Raw genomic sequence first — 21,318 nt, forward strand, 5'->3', positions numbered from 1 at the left:
ATAAGAACATTTGTGAAATCCAGAGCAAGTCATTAAACGTCCTTATGATCGTTAAAGCAATGATAGAGAACACAATGATGCTGATAGACGAAACTTCAGTCACTCTCACTTCTTTCTTTTGGACTCTAGTTAACCTGATATCTGTAGCCATGAACGAAAAGCCGAGTTGGGGGGGGGGGGGGGCGAATGCCTTAAGTGCTAATGCCTTAACCGATGCCTTAAGTGTCATGATGGTGGCGTTGTCGCCGCAACATGCAACGCATTCGCTCTCCTTCCATGCTTTTAGGCTCGGTGTGCGACAACGCGTTTCTGGAAAAAATGCCGAGCGCGGTCTCCAAGAAGATATTGACATCCAGGCGGCTGAAGCAAGACAAGAAGAGTCTCCTGGTGCTTTCCACCGGCCTCAGGAAGAGCTTCCTGGCCGGCGTCCCGGTGCTCTCCGCAGGCTCACTTGATGCCCGCCCTCGACGGAGGGCGGGGTAAGCGGCGGCCGTGTGGAGTCTGCCGGCGAGGCCAAAGGCGAAGCCGATTCAAAAGTCAACTGATTGGATTAAGGAGGGCCTTCAACTCGGTGCTCATGCATATTCCAGCAGCTCGCTTTGACGACGAGACAGCGGCGTCCCTGACACCCGCGGGGCTGTAAGTGTCCCCACGGGTCACCTGCTAACTGTCCCAGGGGCATAAGAGGATAGTTTTTAACAGGTGATTTGCATACGGGCCTGGTGGTCGAAGAGCTTCGAAAGGCAGACGTGGGGCCGCGACGGGTTTGTGATCAGAAACGGCTGCGTTTATTGAGTGGAACACGGAATGACGACCCGCATTTATGCATTTAAGCTGTAGTTTCAGAGGGAGATTTGCAAAGGGAAGGTAGAGCTGCCAGGCTGGGCATGACTCATATCGACAAGTTTGCACTAAATATTGCCGGTTTTATCGTTGAGCTAACCGGTATCCAAACCTCCCGTTTCTCGCCGGTTTCGTGGAAAATGATTTGCTGTAGGCAAACATGAAATGCAGCAGTTGTGAGCTTCAGGATCAGTTGCCTTGATGCCGGTATTCACACAACATACACCTTTGTAACAGCAGCCGCTTCAGCAGGGGGTTTTTAAACACGTGATCTAGGGCATAAGATCGAAGACTTTGGTCCGCGGAATCGAACTCCGTCCGCTGAGGAAGCGAACTGATTGGCCATACCCTCTATATGGTGTTCAGCTGTCACCTGGCCAGAGTGGGCCATACTGACACGGGGCGGTCATGGCGTGGCACGCCCCAACACAAACAGATCCCTCGACGGTCCCGTCTGGCGCAGAGGTGGGAGGAAAAGATCCCTCCACGGTCCCGCCTGGCGCGGAGGTCGGAGGAACAGATCCCTCCACGGTCCCGTCTGGCGCAGGGGTCGTAGACACAGTTATCCGCTGATCTTACATTGCACCACTGGGCAGTAGGCTCAGGGAACAGGCACCGAGCGCCGTTTGACATGTACTCTGAGCCCAAAGCCACCAATGTACTACGCAAATCATTCTGTAAAGTAACAAAGTGAAACCGCAGCGTGAAGTAATAGAATGTTCGGTCTGCTTCGGAACTTTTTCTTGATCTGCGGCATAATTTTTAGATCTGATCGACAGCCCCATTTACATTCTGGAGATCTTTGAACGCCGTCAGTTGCATGCAATATTATCAACAGCTGTCAAACGGAATATTCTCTCACCAAAATGTGTCAGGAAATCACAAGTTTGGCGATTTATTGTCAATGCTGGCCAACCTAGGTGGAAGCATTTCCATGCTTTATGCAATTTGCCTCACGACACGTCCGGCTAAAGCGATTGGGCCTACCTAAAGTGGCTCCAATGCTTGTTTTTACTGGATCTCGGTCAGCAAATTCTGATTTTGTGCCTTATCCCCGGCAATGATGTCACAAGCTGAAACGATATCATCGTGGAAATACCACCTAGTGGTTTCGCCCCCCAGTGGGCCCTGGTAAAAATCGTAATTTCGCAAGACCACTGCAACATGAAGCGAACAATTTGAACAAGAGGTATACTGGATGGATTGGTAGGTATGCGCGCGGACCCGCATGCTTAAACTAAAATTGCATTTTCGGTAGGCCCGATCTTACGTGAACTAATAAAATATAAGTCACGTGATCCGCGAACTTTCCGTGAACGCGTTAACTTAAAGAAGTGTTAACTTGACGCCATTATTGATTTGTTTGTGTTGTTGATCGATACTTTGGTTTTTACGAACCACTCTCTTGCGCGTTATTGGAACAAACGTCCGTACCGATAGATCAGTTGATAAAGCGCCTGCCTCCCTATCCACCCAGCCATGGTGGGGTGGGTTCGAGTCGCTTTAGGCGCTCGCTATCCCATTTTTCTTTACAAGCATGGCCTGTGGCTAGTGGCAGCGGCCGCGGCCGCCATTGACGCTAAAGGCCAGGTGACGTTAGGAGGTAGGACGGACCGTGCCAACTATTGCGGCCCCTTAAACTGTTGCCGTTAATTTGAAATTGTGCGATCGGATGGTAGGGGTCAGGGCGCACGAAACAGGCACTGTTCAGCGTGGATTCTGATCCTAGAAGTCCATGGACTCAAAAGGGTCGGATTAAATCTCTACAAAAGTATGTTTAAGGTTAGCGTCAATCCTCAGTTCCTATGAAGAACTGGCCACTGTTTGCTTTACGTATATAGGCCTAGTTTTAGTCACTCGCTTTCCTAGTAAACCACCAGTTGTTGGATGGACCGAGTCACTTTGGCAGCATGTAGTGTGCTTACATCAGACATGCTGGTAGTTTGGATGTCAGAGTCATTCAACAAATTAGCAAGTCGCTGGCGATGGCTTCTCCGATGACTAGGATGCGTCACTTTTTCATCGTGGTAGAGAAAGTCGAGACGGTACGAAATTGTGCATATAACTTTCCATAGAACTGTGTTGAGGTCAATAAGCAAAGCTGTCTTATGGCGTAGAAATCCTTTGCCGTATGACAATGATTTTGAGTGTTTGTTACATTTTTCCTGCTGGAATATCACGATATACAATATACAAATAATCGCGAATTCACCAAGTAACGTTCATGTAGCCTTACTGAATGTGTCTCTACTGCATTCAGCTATATGCAACAACATATCTGACCGTAATAGAATGAGAACATGTTTTGGTGCGTAGTTTTCTGGATTTGCAGATAAAATGCGCCATTCTTAACACGTTTATTGCTTTATCCTAGCGCCGCGCTACGCCCGGACTGTGTGCTAGTGTTCTGTGAACCAGAGACATATGCTGAAACATTTGGTTCACGACTTATAAGCCCGGGTCTCATTCGGGGTCCCTGGTGATGTACTTGGGTTCAGAGCCTCAGCTTTAAGAAGTGGTGTCCGCGATTAATCCATGCGGGATGGTACAGGAGGAAGACGTTCTTGTGCATCATGTGCTTGTGGGATCCTTATGGTACGTTGTAGACGGCTGGCTAACTAAAACATCCGCTGGAGTTTTCATCAATACAGGTCGCCATGATAAATGACACTCTATTGCTTCCAGACATTGACAGTATTGCGCATTTGTCATGTCGCCTTCTTTCGGGGCCTAGTATTGGCCCAGCCGTACAAGAAAATTTGGCTAAATTCCGACCAAACGTTGAAAACATACACAAACTAAAGCACCACTCAAAAAGGGACTAGTTCTTGTTATCTGTAGATTATGTAAGCCCTCGCTCTAGGGCTGAGGGGGTTCTTAGAGGCTTTTCTGGGGTATTTCCGGAATAAATTCCAAATGGTTTGAACGGGACTGATGAAATTTTGGCTAGCGGCTGTGGTTACGTCATTTGTACGTCTGCTGGCAAAACTTGCAAAGTTCCGACATGGACATTTTATGATTCGTAATTTCTTCAGCGTGTCATTCCGGTGACATTTCACTTAAGAGATACCAAAGAAATTATCCGGATGTCTTCTCTCTGTCAGCATTCCATCAAAATATATTATGATTACTTAATTTATCACTCTGTGGTGCATTATTATCGTCCTCGATGTTTTGCAGGGTTAAATCACCCAAGATTGAAGAAGGTCAGATTTCGCCCTTTGCGACCAAATTGTGCCACGTTAAGGTTAAACACTTTAAACCCTTATGGTGCATTCTTCCAAACTTTGGAGAACCTTCTCCTAGCTGTTTCCCCATTGACCTGGCTTGTTCGGTTCACCATATAGCCAGACAGGCCAGTTCAGCAAAAGCATTTACTTATTTGCCCTTGTGTGGGACGTGGTAGATCATATCTCTCCATGTCAACTATTCCCCATCAAACTGGAGGCTTACGAGGACTGTTCAACGCCGCTTTCCACACTTGTCGTAGTACGCTTAGCTCTCGAGGTAACAGAGGAGGCCTGTGTTAGTTTGACCCCACTGACCTGTCAAAAATCCCATTCATAAGTGCTCAGAAAAGGGTCCTCGAACGCTGCTTTTCGTGGCTCAGTTTTTTGCCGTTTTCCCTTTTCATGCCGCTTCATGCCGTTTCCAAAAACGTTTCCACGCTTGTTTATTGTCTCAGATCGTTGGGGCGTCTGAGACCCCCCCCCCCCCCTTCTGGCTGAGATGAAAAGACCCGAGGCTTAGGGTGTTTTGGGGCTTACTGCACGAAAAATATTTTATTTGATGTGATCTATACCCTCTTAGCCACGTGTGATGTAGGAATTTATGAAAAACGTTCCTGAATGTATTTTCTCACGGAACGTTTTTGTGCAAACCTATCATATCAGACAGTTTACTTCAGTTCGGATCACATAAAAAGGGCCAGTGGTCCCGAATGGCTTTTGGTTAGTGTCAGATTCATTCCCGCTTTTCTGGGGGGGAGGGGGTTCTGAGGGTTCGTGAGAAGTTTTTTTCGATGCCTCTGCCTTGTATCTCAGCGTCTCGATGCCTTAGTTATGGGTTTAATTGCGCGTCAATGCAATGCACCGATCTTGACATCTTAGTCTTGGCCTTCTTGATACCTCTGACGCGGTAACTGGTCTCTGTTACCGTTGCTCTGACATTACTGCTCTTTCTATCTGCGACGTGCTTAACTAGGGTATGGCCGCCACTGCACCGATGTCGAGTGCCATCTGGTGCAGCATCCGTGCTGCCACCTACTGGAAGAAGGTACCGCTGCAATGGCGTGGACGGTCAGCACAAGGCGATGACAACTAGGTAAGCATGTTATTAAAAAAGAGCACGAACATACGCGGTGTTTAATCGTACCATATAGCGTTCAGCATCATAAGTAACTTCATTGCATCGATACCTGGTAATAATGAACCAATGAAAATACTATAAGAATTAGCCAAGTTTGAATCGTATCTTTACGCATAACGATTTCAAAAGCTGTAGGTTCAAGATTTTACGTCATGGTGCGCTAGTGTCCGTGTGGTCAGTACCAGAGGGTATCCGTCCCCCTCACATTTCAGACGCATAGCCTCACACATCTATGTGATAGTGCACTGAGCTCAGTAGGGCTATCCATTGACACAGTGAATCTATTAAGCTTGGTCTCGAAACACGGATATCCTTCATTGCTGACTTCTGAATCACCACTCAGAGTAGCAAAGAAATGGATAAAGTTAGATCGTTTGGATCGACTGACACCACTTATTCGAGTAATCTTCAGTGATTCGGCCGAAGCCTAGATTCGTGGGCATGACATATTCGAAAACGTTTTGAGGGCTGCTGATTTGTTGTGCTGGCCATTGACATGCCTAACAGCTCGTGGCATTTTCTAAATGCGGTAGCACACGCCCCTCATGCCAGGAAAAAGATGACGCTAATAGAAGGGCCCATTCGGAGTGTAGAAATATGCTGCTTTGCCGCATATCGTTCTGTTGTCGTTGGATTGCGGCACATTGAACCGGCTGTTAAGATGTCGGTTGACCAAGATGGCCATCGGACATCCGCATTGGAGCTCTTCGTTTCCGTACCTCAGCAATGGGCTGGCTGTGGACCCTGCACCGCATGTAAGACGGGCCTTACATTCTAAACTAGTGTTGTATTAAAATAATGCTACTTCTTTCGCATCCATAGTAACACCACATTATCACACAGAGGACACGTTTGACGCCGCGTTTAAAATGGCCCCTACCGTGGTGACTACTGCACACATAGGAGCACCATTCATGCCATCGCACAGAAGATGATAATACAAGACACACCTTTGACACTTGGCGTGGTCCACGAAGCACAATGAAACTTTGCAAACCGGAACGTCTAGGAGACTTAGTCCTGTGCAGTAAAATCGATCACCAGCAATGCAAACTCGCTTCATTTTACTTCGCAGCCATACCATGCCTCGCTCATAGCCTCTTCTGTTTTCAATACTGATTCTCCAAGACCAAATGCACTTTGGTGCTCCCCAATTTACCAGGCCCACTCAGGATCGTGCAGTTAGTGTGTAAAGATACAGAGGGCATACATACAGCCAACATGCTTATTGGTTAACAGCTGTCGACTGCGCTAAAATATGCCTCGGATTGCGAGCTGCTGGTGAAAAATACGGTAGGAATTTACTCGCTCCGAGAGAATGATTACAATGGCATGCGATCGAGGTCAATCAGAGAGCTCCTGTCCTCTGTGATCGAGGTCAATCAGAAGGCCTCTGTCCTCTCGGAGGATGACCTGACAACGTCCCTGGCTCTTTCCCTCCTCCATCACAGATGGCTGCTACTGTCACAGCCAGGCAAGTGCTGCTGCATCATTCCCGACACGAGCAGCGCATCCATATCGGCGAGGCATTGGCTGAAGGTGTGGTAGAAGGCGCTGGCCTCAGCCTGCTGGCGCTGCGCTGGCACCGCGCACTGACTGTAGCCGAGGTAGTGCATCAGGCCGTGATCCAGGCAGGTTACCCTGCCATCCCCGTCGCAGTCCTGCGCGAGAGAGGGTTGTCACATGACCGGAAGACAAGGTCACGCGCCCCGCATCGTCACATGGGTGAAGTCCGTCTGAGAGATGGTCATGGGTTGCCGATGCAGGTCGGGTTGGGTGCGTCATCCATAGTAAATTTTAGTTTTGCTAAGAACGCACCAATGTTAAAATCTGTGAGATGTTGAAAGGTCTGTGTCTGTGAAGTACTAGAATTTTCAATTGTTTTTGGTGGGTTTCACTTGGTGGTGTGGGTCATGAGGTTGCATAAAAAAGACACGGTGGTGTTATAGCGAGAAAGCTCATGGTCTTGCACAATGGCTCTTTCACTATCCTGAACGCCCATCCAAAGTCCATGACAAGCATCAGACCGCTGGCAGGTCTTGTTCGCCGAACAGCTAAGTTCCAGGGGCTTACCACAGAGGTGTAAGCAGGCATCCACTCACCCGGCTGAATTTCGTCATATATGACGTCACTGTTTGCTTGGCGCACGCGACATCCCTTGCGCAACGTGAGAAATCTGCAAGGACATCAGCATGTTGGTTAGCATTGGAAGACAGAACTGCAGCCTGTAGCTGTGCCGTCTGAGGCCCCCTGAGGTCGGTACATGCGTGTCCCGCGAGGGTCCGACGCTGGACAGCGTGCGGTGACAGTTAGCATATCCATGCCCGTGGGTCGAACAGAGCTGACACCGTGACATGGCAATTTAACGTACCATATAATGCCCGGAATAAATTTGTATCGAAATCCGAGGGATTCCCCATTAAAATCGCGCAACAGTTTCATTTCGTTGATGCAGGAGTGCCATGAGTGAAGAGGGTATATTTTAAGCCACGTGAAAGCTATTTAGGTGCTCACACTCACACTCACACTCGAAATTTTTGTTGTAAGAAAACACACGAAAGGCGTTACCTGCATAGGACATAGTCAAAGACGGACACCATGGAACATTGACACGGTAACCTTTGACATAGGTCACGAGGCCGTTTTTCTAACTTGACTTAAGCTATTTTCTTTGTTAGTTTTGTTGTAAAGATATTGCAGCCTCAAAAATATATACACTGATTAAACGTTGTGTATCTTCACTGGTTCTTCGGCGCTAAGAACGTACCAAAGTTATCTCGAGTCCTAAAAACGCATTGAGGTATATCTCGCGACCCTTACGTCACTGGGACCTGATATTGTGCCACTTGGATTCTATGTGTCGGATAACCAATGGTATCAATTTTAAGTGAAATCTGAGACGTGATCGTTAAAGTCACGCTCGCCTGACTGTCGTATGTGTACATGCACTTCAACCGAACGAGCTGAGCACCACAATCTGATATCGTATCGTGCAAAATGGCGTAGTTAACAAAAGCACCGTCGTTTTTTGATTGACGTCGTGCATGCAATTACGAGGTAAAATTCGTCCAAACGACACTTATACACGTTTTCTTGCATTGCTTTGTGACGTACAGTTAGATAACGTGAATCACCCGCCTTGTAAATGTACACAAAAGGAACAAGCGTAGTTTTTTATGCACGAATATTTTATAATTTATGTCATGGTTATTGAAGACAAAGTGAACTCGTTACACCATTTATTTAGTACCCATTGCTGCCTGAACTGATTGTACTGGAAATGTAATTGATTCAAATACTTCTAAGCTATCAACGTTTGTGCATACAAGGCTATAATCAAGGCGATAGATATCAGGTGGTTGGGTACCGACCACGCACTTCTCCGGAAAGATCCCTACATGACGTCACCGGGGGCACACCTTCGACGCCGAGACGGCCGCACGCGTGCCAGGGTAAGGGACTTAAGCGATCGTTTTTAGCACAACATATCTTGGGGTGAAGCTGCTAGGAAGATCAATGTAAATAGAAATGAATTAGTAAGTTTTACAGCTTTGTCTAATTTTTAAAATAATTCGAAAGCCGAGGCGGTAATGAAGGATCCAAGGAGGCAAGTCATTCAATAACGACCCTCCGCGTTTTTCGCCAAAGCAGCGTTCGGCATAGGAATTTTTCATGACTTCGGAAGCACCAGATTGTCTAGATACTGCACCATCGAGCTGTCAATTTTCTTCCGTGCATCACGACTGCCGCCCTCCGGTGCATTTACCCCAAGCGAATCCAACGAACATCTAGGTCCCTATTCGCATTTAGATAGAATTCCGGCCGAGCAGGCCATCCAATGGGGAAAAATGGTCAGGCATCGGTGGAGCCCAAGACTGTTTACAGAAGGCAGTGTGCGCGAATCTCACCCTCCTGGTGTATATATATATATATATATATATATATATATATATATATATATATAGCTCATTAGCCGGGGCCCCGACGCAGACTCGGCCAGGCACATTTGCGGCTCCGTCCAGCGGAAACAGCCCATTCCGTACGCACTGGGGCCAGAGCTCGGCCCTGACGGCTGCTAGTTTCATGATGCCAAGGGTACCGCTGGTTTGCTTCATCTTTACCCAGCAAATACCGGATAAGGCTTGCTCGAGCCCAACAGCAAATGCAGTCTAAGAGCGCACCACAGTCCACGTTTATAATCTTTTGGCTGTTAATATTCAGTGCAGCGGATCAATGAGCAGCGATAATCCTCGTTTGACGAAAGACTTTCGTCATGTGACTGCCGATCGCGCAATGTCATCTCGCTAACGCAGAAGCAGGAGATACACTCCAACGGGTCCATTGTCTGCAACACCGGCTTCAGTACCCGGAGTTCCGCACGCATGATGCATCGAGCAGGGAGCCACGCATCCAACTTGCCTGCATACTGTTTGAACGGAAGTGATCTTCATAACATCCTGGGCGAATACATAGGTATTCCGCCTGATGGAGCATAGTGCGAAGTTTTGACGACTGCTTCCAGTCCCTACATCGACCCTTGGCCAGTCGAGGTGGCTGTCCCTCAGCCGCATCGTCAAGCTCATCAAGCCCATGTCAAGCCCATTCCCTACCAATGTGGACTCAAACCCGGCCACGTGATGACGTTTTGGAGCTGCACTGGCACAGACTGAGGATAAGTAACCAAACACCTACACGCGCAATTTTAAATTAAGCCATCATGGAGTACCCCAGTTGGTAGGTTGTTAAAACGAAACTTGCCGAGCGCTGTCATGCGAACCTAATCTTTTGGATATCTTTCTTTCAGAATATCCAGAATCTTTTAGAATATCCAGACGTACTGAGCTGACACGTGATGGGGTTAGGTGAAAGCTGAATAGATAATGTGTTGATGTGGCCCCAACCAACGCAGGAGACCCACTGGCATTCGGTGTCCAGTCACTGCACTTGTTCAGCAAGTGTTTCACTGGCCGATTCGGGGCCCCTTGTCTGCACAGGACCCCTGTTAGTCATTGTGGATGCCCGACATATACCCTCACTGTTACAGGGGCGTCGGCCAGTGCAAATGGCGGGTCCGGCCTTGCTCGTGCTTGAAAATGGACACCTCCCCCCCCCCTCGCCAGAGCTCAGAACAACATGGGGGCGACATTTCAGTGTTGGCGGTCTCTGGCTGAAATAAAGGCCCGCACTGTTCCAGGGGCACGCAATCGGTGAGAGACGCCCTCTGTCTGATATTTCAGGTTACAGTCATACACGCCGGGATGCTTTATGTGCCCCACAGCCGGTCCTTCGGGCTCTTATGCCCTCAAAACATGCGCTTGATCGTCGGTCTCCGGTTTCGGCGGGCACCAGGGCGCCTCTTCAAACCTCATTGAACAGTGCCCTTGGTCAACTCGGGACCCCTGCCAACACAGGGCATTGAGGCACTGTGGGATCCTGGCAGATACAGCGCCCCGGACAGTGTACATCGCTGGCCCCGACCTTGTCGCTGCTTGGCAAGTGGGCCCCCAGGCCCATACCGACACAGAGCGGACTGTGCGGTACTGGTGATGCCTGCCCGACATATAGCGCGTCATCGGCTCAGGAGGTCATCGATCAGCACAAGGGACCCCCTTACAGTCATCTGAGGGTCCGTTCCCGCAGGTCGGGCACCTAAAGAGGACTCCGTCCAGCCCTTCGTGCCCTCACGTCCTCCAATTGGGTCGTTGATCGTTGGTCCCGGTGGGCCCTCCAGGCCCCTCAGAGCCTAAGCGGAGGGGCTCGTACACCCCAAGTGCCCCCCCCCCCCCCCCCCGTCTGCCTTCGCCACTGGTGCTACATTTTGTATGATTGATCTATGTCATGGTATCTGACCAAGAGAAGTAATGGAAAAAGCAGTTTTAGTGTGAACCGTTTTTTCCAAAATACAAACCGATACCGACAACCCATAGCCAGGGCTTCAGTGGTCCTGTCCGTGCACCAAAGAGCCTCCTCCACCTCGGCAGCATTGAGCATAAACTATATGACCGTGCATGACAAGGAACGAGGTACAAATTACGACCCCCCCCCCCCCCCCTCCCTCTGCACAAATATTCCACCTTCCACCGCTATTGCTTCTTTCCGAGATAAAGCTCACGTTATAATTGCAACACGCTGCACGATACGTAACATTTCTCGCTACGAAGTAATGAATGACAATTTGAAATTGTCATTGGGTCACCAAGGCACCTTCGGCTACCTTCGATATTTTCAATAATAAATACAATTTGTAATAACTTTTCAGCTCTTAACCGTCCTTGCTTCCAGCTTCACGTCATTCCGTCGCCGCGACTGATGAAATTGTCACCAAAACCCACCTTAAAATGCTAAAATCCATCATAGCAGTTCACTAATTCACTGCCAAACGAAATGGAAAAAGCCTCGCAATAATACAAAGTACTGAAATTAGAAATCGTGTACTTCACTGCACACAAAACCCCATACAGCTTCACTGTCATCGAAAGGGAGGCTTCAGAGACCATGAATGTGTACCCTCGGTCACGTCATTAGGCCAAATCGTGGAAACAAATGTAGAGGCATAGGCCTGGCCATGCAAACAAAAAAGCGGCAGCGAATTCCGCAGAGTGAAAAGAGACTGACTCACTGCTTGCACCGACGGATGGCATAAGCCCTGACGAAAGGTACTGATGAAAACATGGGGTGTGTTTTCGACAACGGCCCGGCCATGATATCAAGAAAATTAGTGCCCATATGTCTAAAAAATCGCATGCCCTAAGTCATAAGAGCGGCTGTTCCATGTCTCAAATCCCGTGCCACATCCCATGTTTTCATCAGCGCCTTCCACCAGAGCTTATGCCATCAGTCGGTGCAAGCAGTGAGTCAGTCTCCTTTCACTCTGCGGACCTTGCTGCCGCTTTTTGGCAGGCATCATGCCATGAATGCTCCCCGGAAAGGCACAGCTGTTTTCCCCATCCGTGAGCGGATCTTCGCTTGCATCGCCTGGAAATCCACACCGGGATTATCCACGACGTGCAAAATCTCGCGTGTTTCTGATGAACTTACGGACCAAACAACCTATGCCCTCCCCGTTGTTCCACTTCCCTCCCGTTCGAGCACGCGAGGGCGTCAATCGGCAGCAGCGGCGCGGCGGTTTTCCAGGAGCCCGTCCTCACCACCGACCGCAGTCACGCTCGCTTGCGTTTCGGGCTGGCTCGCTCCACCCAAGGTCAGTGACACGCGAGTCCGGCGGCCCGGCACGCGGCCCCGTGCCGCGCCGGGCTGGGCCCGTCGGCTGCAGATCCGGCCACTTTATTTAACACTGCATTGGCGACGGCCGTGCTTGGCACCGACCGTGTCAAGGCTGGCGGCGGCAGACGGGGAGGGCGTGACGCCTGTGAAAGGCGATAGTCGGGGGCACGGTCTCCGGCCCGTGACGGGCTACCACAGTCGGGTGAGGAAGCCAGGAGACATGCTGCGTGGTAGACGTGTTGGAGGCTTCATAAAAAGTAGCTTGGCTTACGAGCTGCATGAAGAAGATTAAAAGCAGATTTGATCCAGCTCAGGTTTTGTATGGTTCCAAAGTGTCTTAATTTAAGTCGCAGCTGACTGTCACGAGCCGGAGGTCGAAAGGTAATAAGTGACTCTGGTAAGAAATGATGGAAGGTGAACACGCGCAAAAGAGAGGACATTGGTCTCGTGGACAAGTCGTCTCTCCTAAGCTGAGTATGTCAGCAAGATAGCTTCGTGATGTACAGACCATTTCGCTTGAAGTGCTTTTTTGAGCTTAAGCCTACTTTCCGAGACTTGTTTAGTAAGAACATCACACGGCGTTTTTACGGCGTGATTCGTTGCTTATCATGCCGTCCTTAAATGGCAAAAGCGTACAAAGTACGCGGAAGAAGAAGGCTGTATTGCACAGTCCCTTTTCCTGCAGATTCTCAGGTCCATTTGGTATTTTCAGTCTCTGTGTGTTTACCTCATTGTGCACGTCCGCTAAGTTTCTCTAAAGTTACGTAGGCGTTACACTTTTACTATATTTAAAATGTAATTAGATTCAAATGATATTACAACAGCACGTACTATAATAATTCAAACGAATATATGTGCCCAGAGGTGGATTACAGCCTTTGACTTCATCACTAACGTTCGTCAGGGTCTGTTCCCGATATGTTCCGATGCGTGTCGGAATTTCCCGTCGAGGACGCGAAACGGCCGCAAACGCATCCTGGTTTTGTCAGGGACACCAACTTGCCTCCGCTGTCCGACGGCTGGAATTAAGCGGCGACAAAATGTTCGGCTCGTTGTGTGCAGGGTAACGCAGTTGAAGAAAAACAAAGTAAATGGGAGCGGTATAAGCTGCGTGCAGCAAAAGGTAAAAATTTAGAGTTGGCGTCGGATAATTATGTGACTATGTGAAATAGTTTGCCCTCATCCTTCACTTAATAAGACAGTAGTAATAGTCTTATTCCTCGTAGAAAAACCAGGAGAATGGAGATATGAGTTGATATTTCGGCAACATGCCTTTATCAAAACAGCAGAAATGAATTTAGTTCTGCAGAAGCAGAAGTACGTCGAAGCAGAAGAGAATCCACTTCTGCTATTTTTCGGTAAAAGCATGTTGCCGAAATATCAACCCATCTGTATCTCTATTCTCCCGGTTTTTCTCCGAGGAATAAGGCTATTACTACTGAAATAGTTTGTCCTCATCCTTCACTTAATAAGACAGTAGTAATAGTCTTATTCCTCGGAGAAAAATCAGGAGAATGGAGATATAGATGAGTTGATATTTCGGCAACGTGCCTTTATCAAAACAGCAGAAGTGAATTTAGTTCTGCAGAAGCAGAAGTACGTCGAAGCAGAAGTGAATTCACTTCTGCTATATTTCGGTAAAAGCATGTTGCCGAAATATCAACCCATCTGTATCTCCATTCTCCCGGTTTTTCTCCGAGGAACAAGGCTATTACCACTGTGTTATCTATACAAAAAATGTTCCTCGCAAATGCAATGAACAACTCATCCCTCGCTCTTGACATCGGTATTTAAAGGCACCAATGATCTGGTGACCCTCGGAAATCGACAGAGTGGTCATGTCCGTGGACCAGGTGGGCGGCAGTGAGTGACGGCTCCCGGTATCTCCCACGCTCTTGGTTCTTGACAGCGCTCAGCCGCTTTACGACTGCACAAGCCGTAAGTTCCGGTGGATACGCTGGCTGGCCGGCTGGGGGACGGGGATTAGACGTGAGCCTACGTCACCGCTCACCGTAATCCCGGAACTGCTGCACGACGGTGGTGTTGGCGTCCAGCCAGTAGGGCTGTGAGATGTAGAAAGGGCCGCAGATGGTGGTGCCACCGTCTTCCTCGCAGCCGGTGCTTGTGTCACAGCCGGTGGCGGCCGTGCAGAGGCACGCCAGACAGTACCGGTCCGGCGGCTGACCTGGGGTCACAGGGACACACAGTCAGGGCGGCTGATCTGAGGTCACAGGGACACACCATTAGGGTGGCTGACCTGGTGTCACTGGACACACCGTCAGGGTGGATGACCTAGGGTCACAGGGAGACCGTCGTGGCGTTTGACCTAGGGTCACTGGGGACACCTACAGGGCGTTTGACCTGAGGTCACAGGGCACATAGTCAGGGTTACTGGTCAGGGACCTGGTTCAAAGAGCTTTCTGTCAGAGCGGTTGACCTGGGGTCACAGGAACGTCAGGGCGGATAATGCTGGTGCATCTCCCGCTTTTCACACAAACACATTGAGTCCTCAAAATGAGACAAACTCTGACAACCATGGAAGAGATGGGGCAGCAGGTTGGTAGAAATTTAGCACTCGAGGGAGGGCTGGAACGACAATGGACGATGTTTATGGCGGTAGTCGCTAGACCTGGGCGTCCGATACTTAGTGGTGCCTGGCCCAAACTAGGTTTAACAGTTCAAACGTCGTGCGGAGGCATTCCTATGAACCGAAGTGTTGCCAGATCGTCAACTGCAAATAATGCTAGTTGAATGAGACCAATGATGGCCAAGGTATTGGTTTGTTCAGTCGGACGACGCAGTTTACTGTTCTCTGCGTTCAGGAGGTAGTTCCGGGACGTGAGGTAGTTCCGGGACGTTTTTTCCGGTTGCTCAGTGACTGCTACCAGTGACTCACACTTACTGCGTTTCCAGATTCGAGAACACGAAAGTACAATATTTTAAGAACGTATGTTATGAAATATGAAACGTAACTTCAGAATGAGTTGGAGCTGGCGAGGACACACATATCATATTTAGCAGCCACACTGCCGTTTGCGTCCTTAGGTTCCTCAACTTGAAGGGTGAGATCAACACGAGAGCTTGAGTAGCCGCCACTTTAATAGCACATGTCGCTAATGGAATTCCTATTCGGACTCTGCATCCGTGCACGATGTATGGCTCATCGCACCACAGCTGCCACACTGCACCCACGTTCCAGCCGTCACACTGCACCCATGGCTCAGCCGTCACACTGCACCCACAGCACAGCTGTCACACTGCACCCACGTTCCAGCCGTCACACTGCACCCATGGCTCAGCTGTCACACTGCACCCACAGCACAGCTGTCACACTGCACCCACGGCCCAGCTGTCACACTGCACCCTCGGCTCAGCTGTCACACTGCACCCTCGGCTCAGTTGTCACACTGCACCCTCGGCTCAGTTGTCACAGCACATCCATGCCTCAGCTGCCACACTGCATCCGTGGCTCAGTTGCCACGCTGCACCCACCGCTCAACTGCCACACTGCACCCATGGCTCAGCTGCCACACTGCACTCATCGCTCAGCTGCCACCAGGTGCGTCACTTCAATACTTTCGGGGGCTTTGAGCCCCCCCCCCCCCCCATGCTGACTTGTTCCCCCTTTGAATGCCGCTGAGCCCCCTCAATGCATATGAGCAAAATGGGAATACTCGGTAAAATATATACAGAACAATCTATTTTCTATTGGCATGCTAGTTAGTTTATGCCTAAACACAACATTTCTCGAATCATCTTAATGTGGTACCAAATGGTATTCTGTAGGTACCTAATGTTTTTCTCATGTTAGCTTCATCATATGTTAAACCGATCTGCGGATGTTATGACAATTTTTTTCAAATAACGACTCCTAGATTGGGATAAAGAACAATGGGCCGCATTATGTGGCAGCTTTTACAAGCGCTTGGTGGCTCAGATAAACGTGAATGCATGGTCTCCTCAACGGTGGGAAGTGTATGTGTGGCTAATCGTGGCTGTGGTGGTTATACAACACGATCAGCGACAGCAGTAGTCATCAGCAATCCCTTACTCGTATTTACTAAGATGTTTACTGTGAATACACCCTATTCTAAGCTTTTCACAAACAGGCAGCTCACTGTTAACTTTTGGAATGGGAAGTCATTCCTCCGCAGGGAGCAATTTTGTATCTAAAACACATCAACAGTTGTTTAACATCGAGGACGCAAATTCAAGTGGCCGAAATCCGAGGCAAAATCAGGCTTAAGGGTAGGTCAGGTTAATTTCTTTGGCAGAGCTCTTCTCCCCGCAGCCGATTTTAGAAAGTGGCGCCCCTGGCTGTCACACTGCACACACGGCTCAGCTGCCCGGCTCAGCTGTCACACGGCACACACGGCTCAGCTGCCACACTGCACCCGAGGCTCGTCTGATCGCTCAACCGCACATGCCGCACACGTCACATGACACTATTAACTTGAAACTGATGGCAGTGTACCAAAACTATTTCATGCCCCTTTTCTCGCTTTTCTCTTTCTCTTACTTTTTGTCTTCTCTTTTAATCTTTTGAGCTCTTTTTTGGCTTTGAACTCTTTTCGAACTCCTTTTCTTCCTCTATTCTGTCCTCGTTTGCTTTTTTCTTCCTTAACCTCTCTATCTCTGGTGTGTAATTCGCATAGTGAGACGCGTGGCAGTACGCTTGCGCTTACTTCCTGTCTGCCTAGCCGCTCCTGCGTAGTCGACCACCTCCTCTGGAGACCTTTTGATGAATCATTTCGGCTGGGCCACGCCAGGAACATCAGATCTCGCTGCTCAATCAGCAGCGCCCTCGTCCGCGCCTTCCGCGCAGGAAGTCACGAGCCTCTCCGCGTCAGTGTCACCTGCATCGCCTTCAGTGGGCCGAGAAGCGTCCACGTCACCATCAGGTGCCGCGGGGGCCTCCGATGCGGCCCCTCAGATAGCCATGCTCGCCGTCGCCGAAGACGTAGGGATCAAGAGTTTATAAAGCAGCCGCCTTTGCTAACGGCTGCTATCCTGGCCCCGTGCAGCCACGTTAGATGCTTCATTTTTCGGAATGTACACTCCGAGCTGTACACTCCGAGCTGTACACTCCGAGCTGTACACTTCGAGCAGTACACCCCGAGCTGTACACTCCGAGCTGTACACTCCGAGCTGTACGTGGCCTTCTTCAAGCGGAGCAGAGTGCGACCCAGCACTTGTGCGCGTCGACTGGCGTGTGGCGTCCTATGAACTAGACCAGGCCACTGACAACTGGGGGGGGGGGGGGGGGGCGGGTTACACTGGGCCGTGGCGGTCATTCCAGAACATCTGTTTCGAGAATTTCGAGTCGGGGAATGAGATATATTTCACCGTATTACGGCATACTGGTGCGAGCTCACATTATTTCACAGCTCGTAACCATTGCACTTAGTGAGGTAATTTGACGCACTGATACCCATGACCTTAAAAGCAGTGGGAAGTTGAAATAGGGCAGCTCGCGACTGCCGCCTACTCCAAACTGCTATCGGCGCAGTATCATGAATGACTTCTGCTATAATGTCCATGGTAAGTCACAGGGCATTGTCACCGAGCTGAATTTGGTCTAACGGATGCAGTGAAAAAATTATGGGGGAAAATTCAAGGAGTACAAAACTAGATCACACATGTTCACACACACAAGATCACACAAGGTCACACAAGCAAGTTTTCTACAGAGCGAAATTATTTCATGCGCCGCCAACTCCAGCAGGAATGTAGGGTGCTTACCTTGCAATGAACTAAATCGATGGTAGGATGTCTACCTCTTCATGAACTAAACCGGTCGTAGGCTCCAGTCAAAAGTGCTAACAGGCAGTTCAGAAATCAACATCCTGACAGGTATCATTCCTGGCTGGGTGCAACATCGCATTCAAAATGTAGCTTTAGGATACTGCCAGGCTGCCCTTAAGTTTGTTATATTTACACCTTGGGCCAGCTTCCATTTTTCAAACAGAAAAGGTATCGCCACAAGCTCTTGACCTATTCTTTTGTTGCATTCATCTGCCCACACATCTGCCCAATGCCGACTGATGCCATAGAACGCACAGCCAAAACCTATCAACGCCCATGCAACGATGTAGACACACCTTGTTCTTATAGATTCTGAAAAGGTTGGCATTAACTTGAAAGGAGTGCCCACCTTTGGGCAAATTTCAAAAACATGCTCTGGTGAAACCTTATTACTAGTTATGTCTGATAATAACACTGAGTAGTACCACTGCAGCATCGTCAAGGTATAATCTGGACATTAATTGCATCATTTTCGGGTCCAAATTACGCCGTCAGCGCTTTGTGACAGAACTACTCTTCTTTCCTGCAGTTGCGACCACCGCCATCATGACCACCTTACGCACCCCTACAGGTGCGACTAAAAGAACGTTTGTGATTGGCCCAGCAGCAAGGGTCTGTTACCGAGAAGTTGGTTGGTTGAAGTTTGAACCATTGAGCCACTTGAATTATGCGGTACTCTTTTGTTGAATTCGTGGGATAACAACTTCATGCTCGCAGATCTTTTTGTCTAAACAGTGTTTGAAGCCTTCGTAGCATTTATTACACAAACATTGCGACATAGCACGTCGGAAAAGGCAAGGCAAGTAAAATGTATTACTTCATAGTGGTGAGCAGGGAGTCAATTGAGATTTCTCTCGCAGGGTCGGCTATTTCAAATCGGAATTCTGAGCTTTTCAGAAGGATTTAGAGGAAACTGGTGTGACTGATCAAATCGTTCGTGTCTGATGTAACAATAAATTGAAAAGCGCAAGAAGGACAGGCTGCTCCTTTTAAAGGTAAAAAGAATTGCAGCACACGAACATAACTGGGTCAGCGCATCCCACTGCTCCCCGATCTCCCTCTTTGGATTTTGTCGACATGAATTTCAGGACATTTAGCTATGGCGTCAAACCAAGACACAATTGTTTCCAAATCAATCAAAAGTCATATACAGAAGAGTGAGAAACCTTGGCGCACCATTCCGTACCTAGACGACGTAAAAAACAATAAAGACATTGATTTTTCACTCCTAGTCACACTTTGGGGAATACTGACACCTAAAGAAGGTATGCGACATTTCGTGATGAAAAACAAGTTGGATTTGTGGGGATGACGATGATAAGAAATGTTTCATGACGCCGGGAGCGTATGAAATTGGGCTGTCCCAGTTCAACCAGTCCAAATCTCTTCGCTCTCTATTCCGTTTGGACGTTTGCTAGAGCTCATTTTGAATTCGACTCGTTACACATGAATAAACTTGATCACTCTATGCATTCATGCAGTTCAAGATCAAGGCGCGCGGGAATTCTGGGCACAGGTGGAACGGCTCACTACTCCCAGCGCGATTCTCTTGACGCATAGAAGCGATATGCTTTGTTTACATCATAACCGCACGCGTGATGGGGCAGCAGTCCCATCATCACCAGTCACTAGACAAACATATGTTTTGTTAAAAATAAGGCATGAAAATTCCCGCAGACACTCACCAAGCCCGTCCATGCTGTCCTGCACCAGTGCCCGCGCCGCCGCCGCCATCACCAGCCCCAGCGTCACCACTCGCCACATGGTGCCGGTCTCACCAGTGGACAGCGCACGACTCGGAGCTGCGCGGTCGGCGCCGCTGGCCGCTGTGTGGCCTCGTGTGACACCCGGGACGGTATATGGAGCTCAGGGCCGGCACTCCGCCCACTCCCGTTCCCGGGAGCCGCGCCGGCCGGTCGGCCGCGCCGCTCAGCCAACCGACCGGCCGGACCTGCGGGAACTCCCAACATGAGGACGCCTTTTTGTTATTCGGTCGAATGATTCTCGCGCAATGTCCGGTTGACTCAGACGTTGAAGGTTGATGACATCGTTTGCTGACTGTAGAGGGAAGGCCTCCTCCCTATGCTGGGAGGGCTGACTGTGCGCCTGTCCACTGCGTTCCGGGCGCCGGGCCGGGCCAGCCTGACTGTGCAGGGGCTGTCGCCGCCAGTGGCGACGAATAAACAGTGGGGCCCCGTGGGGCCGTATGCAGGCAATCCTCCAGTGTGCAGAAGGTGCTGTGCTGTCACCCCGAGCGTCCTGCATTATCAGCCGCGCCGACCCGGACAGGTGTCAGAGGGGCGCCAGACATCCCTGACACCCCAGCGGTGACCCGGACGGGTGTCAGAAGGGCGCCAGACATCCCTGACATCCCAGCGGGGACCCGGACAGGTGTCAGAGGGGCGTCGGACATTCCTGACAGCTCAGCGGTGACGTCAGCGGTGCCGGTCCGGACGGGTGTCAGAGGGGCGCTAGACATCCCTGACACCCTAGCGGTGACCCGGACGGGTGTCAGAGGGGCGCCAGACATCCCTGACACCTCAGCGGTGACCCGGACGGGTGTCAGAAGGGTGCCGGGCATCCCTGACACCCCAGCGGGGACCCGGACAGGTGTCAGAGGGGCGCCGGACATTCCTGACACCTCAGCGGTGACGTCAGCGGTGCCGGTACTGACGGGTGTCAGGGACGTTACCGGATGCCCCTGACACCCACGGCGGCGTGACCTTAGTCGCATAGGTACGGGCGTGTGTCAGTGGGATCGCCGGACACCCCTGGCAGCCCAGCCGTGACGTCCGCGGTGCCGGCCCGGACGTGTGTCAGTGGCATCGCCGGACACTCCTGGCAGCCCAGCCGTGACGTCCGGACGTGTGTCAGTGGCATCGCCGGACACTCCTGGCAGCCCAGCCGTGACGTCCGCGGTGCCGGCCCGGACGGGTGTCAGTGGCATCGCCGGACACCTCTGGCAGCCCAGCCGTGACGTCCGCGGTGCCGGCCCGGACGTGTGTCAGGGGCGTTGCTAGACAGCCCTGACAGCACCCGTTGCAGCGTGACCGGCGTATAAGCCAAGGAACACTTTCA

General features: G+C 50.1%; 1 protein-coding gene across 1 annotated transcript; it reads right to left on the reverse strand.

The window, feature by feature from the left end:
- Nucleotides 1-2,045: 2,045 nt before the first annotated feature.
- On the reverse strand, nt 2,046-20,107 carry LOC119109127 (invertebrate-type lysozyme). Its single transcript, XM_037232688.1, has 4 exons — nt 19,926-20,107; nt 14,447-14,620; nt 7,314-7,387; nt 2,046-6,872 (listed from the first exon to the last, which is right to left on the reverse strand). The coding sequence occupies exons 1-4, from the start codon at nt 20,002-20,004 to the stop codon at nt 6,657-6,659; spliced, it is 543 nt and encodes a 180-aa protein (XP_037088583.1). The 5' UTR covers nt 20,005-20,107; the 3' UTR covers nt 2,046-6,656.
- Between the last annotated feature and the right edge of the window lie 1,211 nt (nt 20,108-21,318).

This window comes from Pollicipes pollicipes, unplaced genomic scaffold, assembly GCF_011947565.3.
Source record: "Pollicipes pollicipes isolate AB1234 unplaced genomic scaffold, Ppol_2.1 Scaffold_7231;HRSCAF=8579_pilon_pilon_pilon, whole genome shotgun sequence".
In the NCBI taxonomy this organism is placed as follows: Eukaryota; Metazoa; Arthropoda; class Thecostraca; order Pollicipedomorpha; family Pollicipedidae; genus Pollicipes; species Pollicipes pollicipes.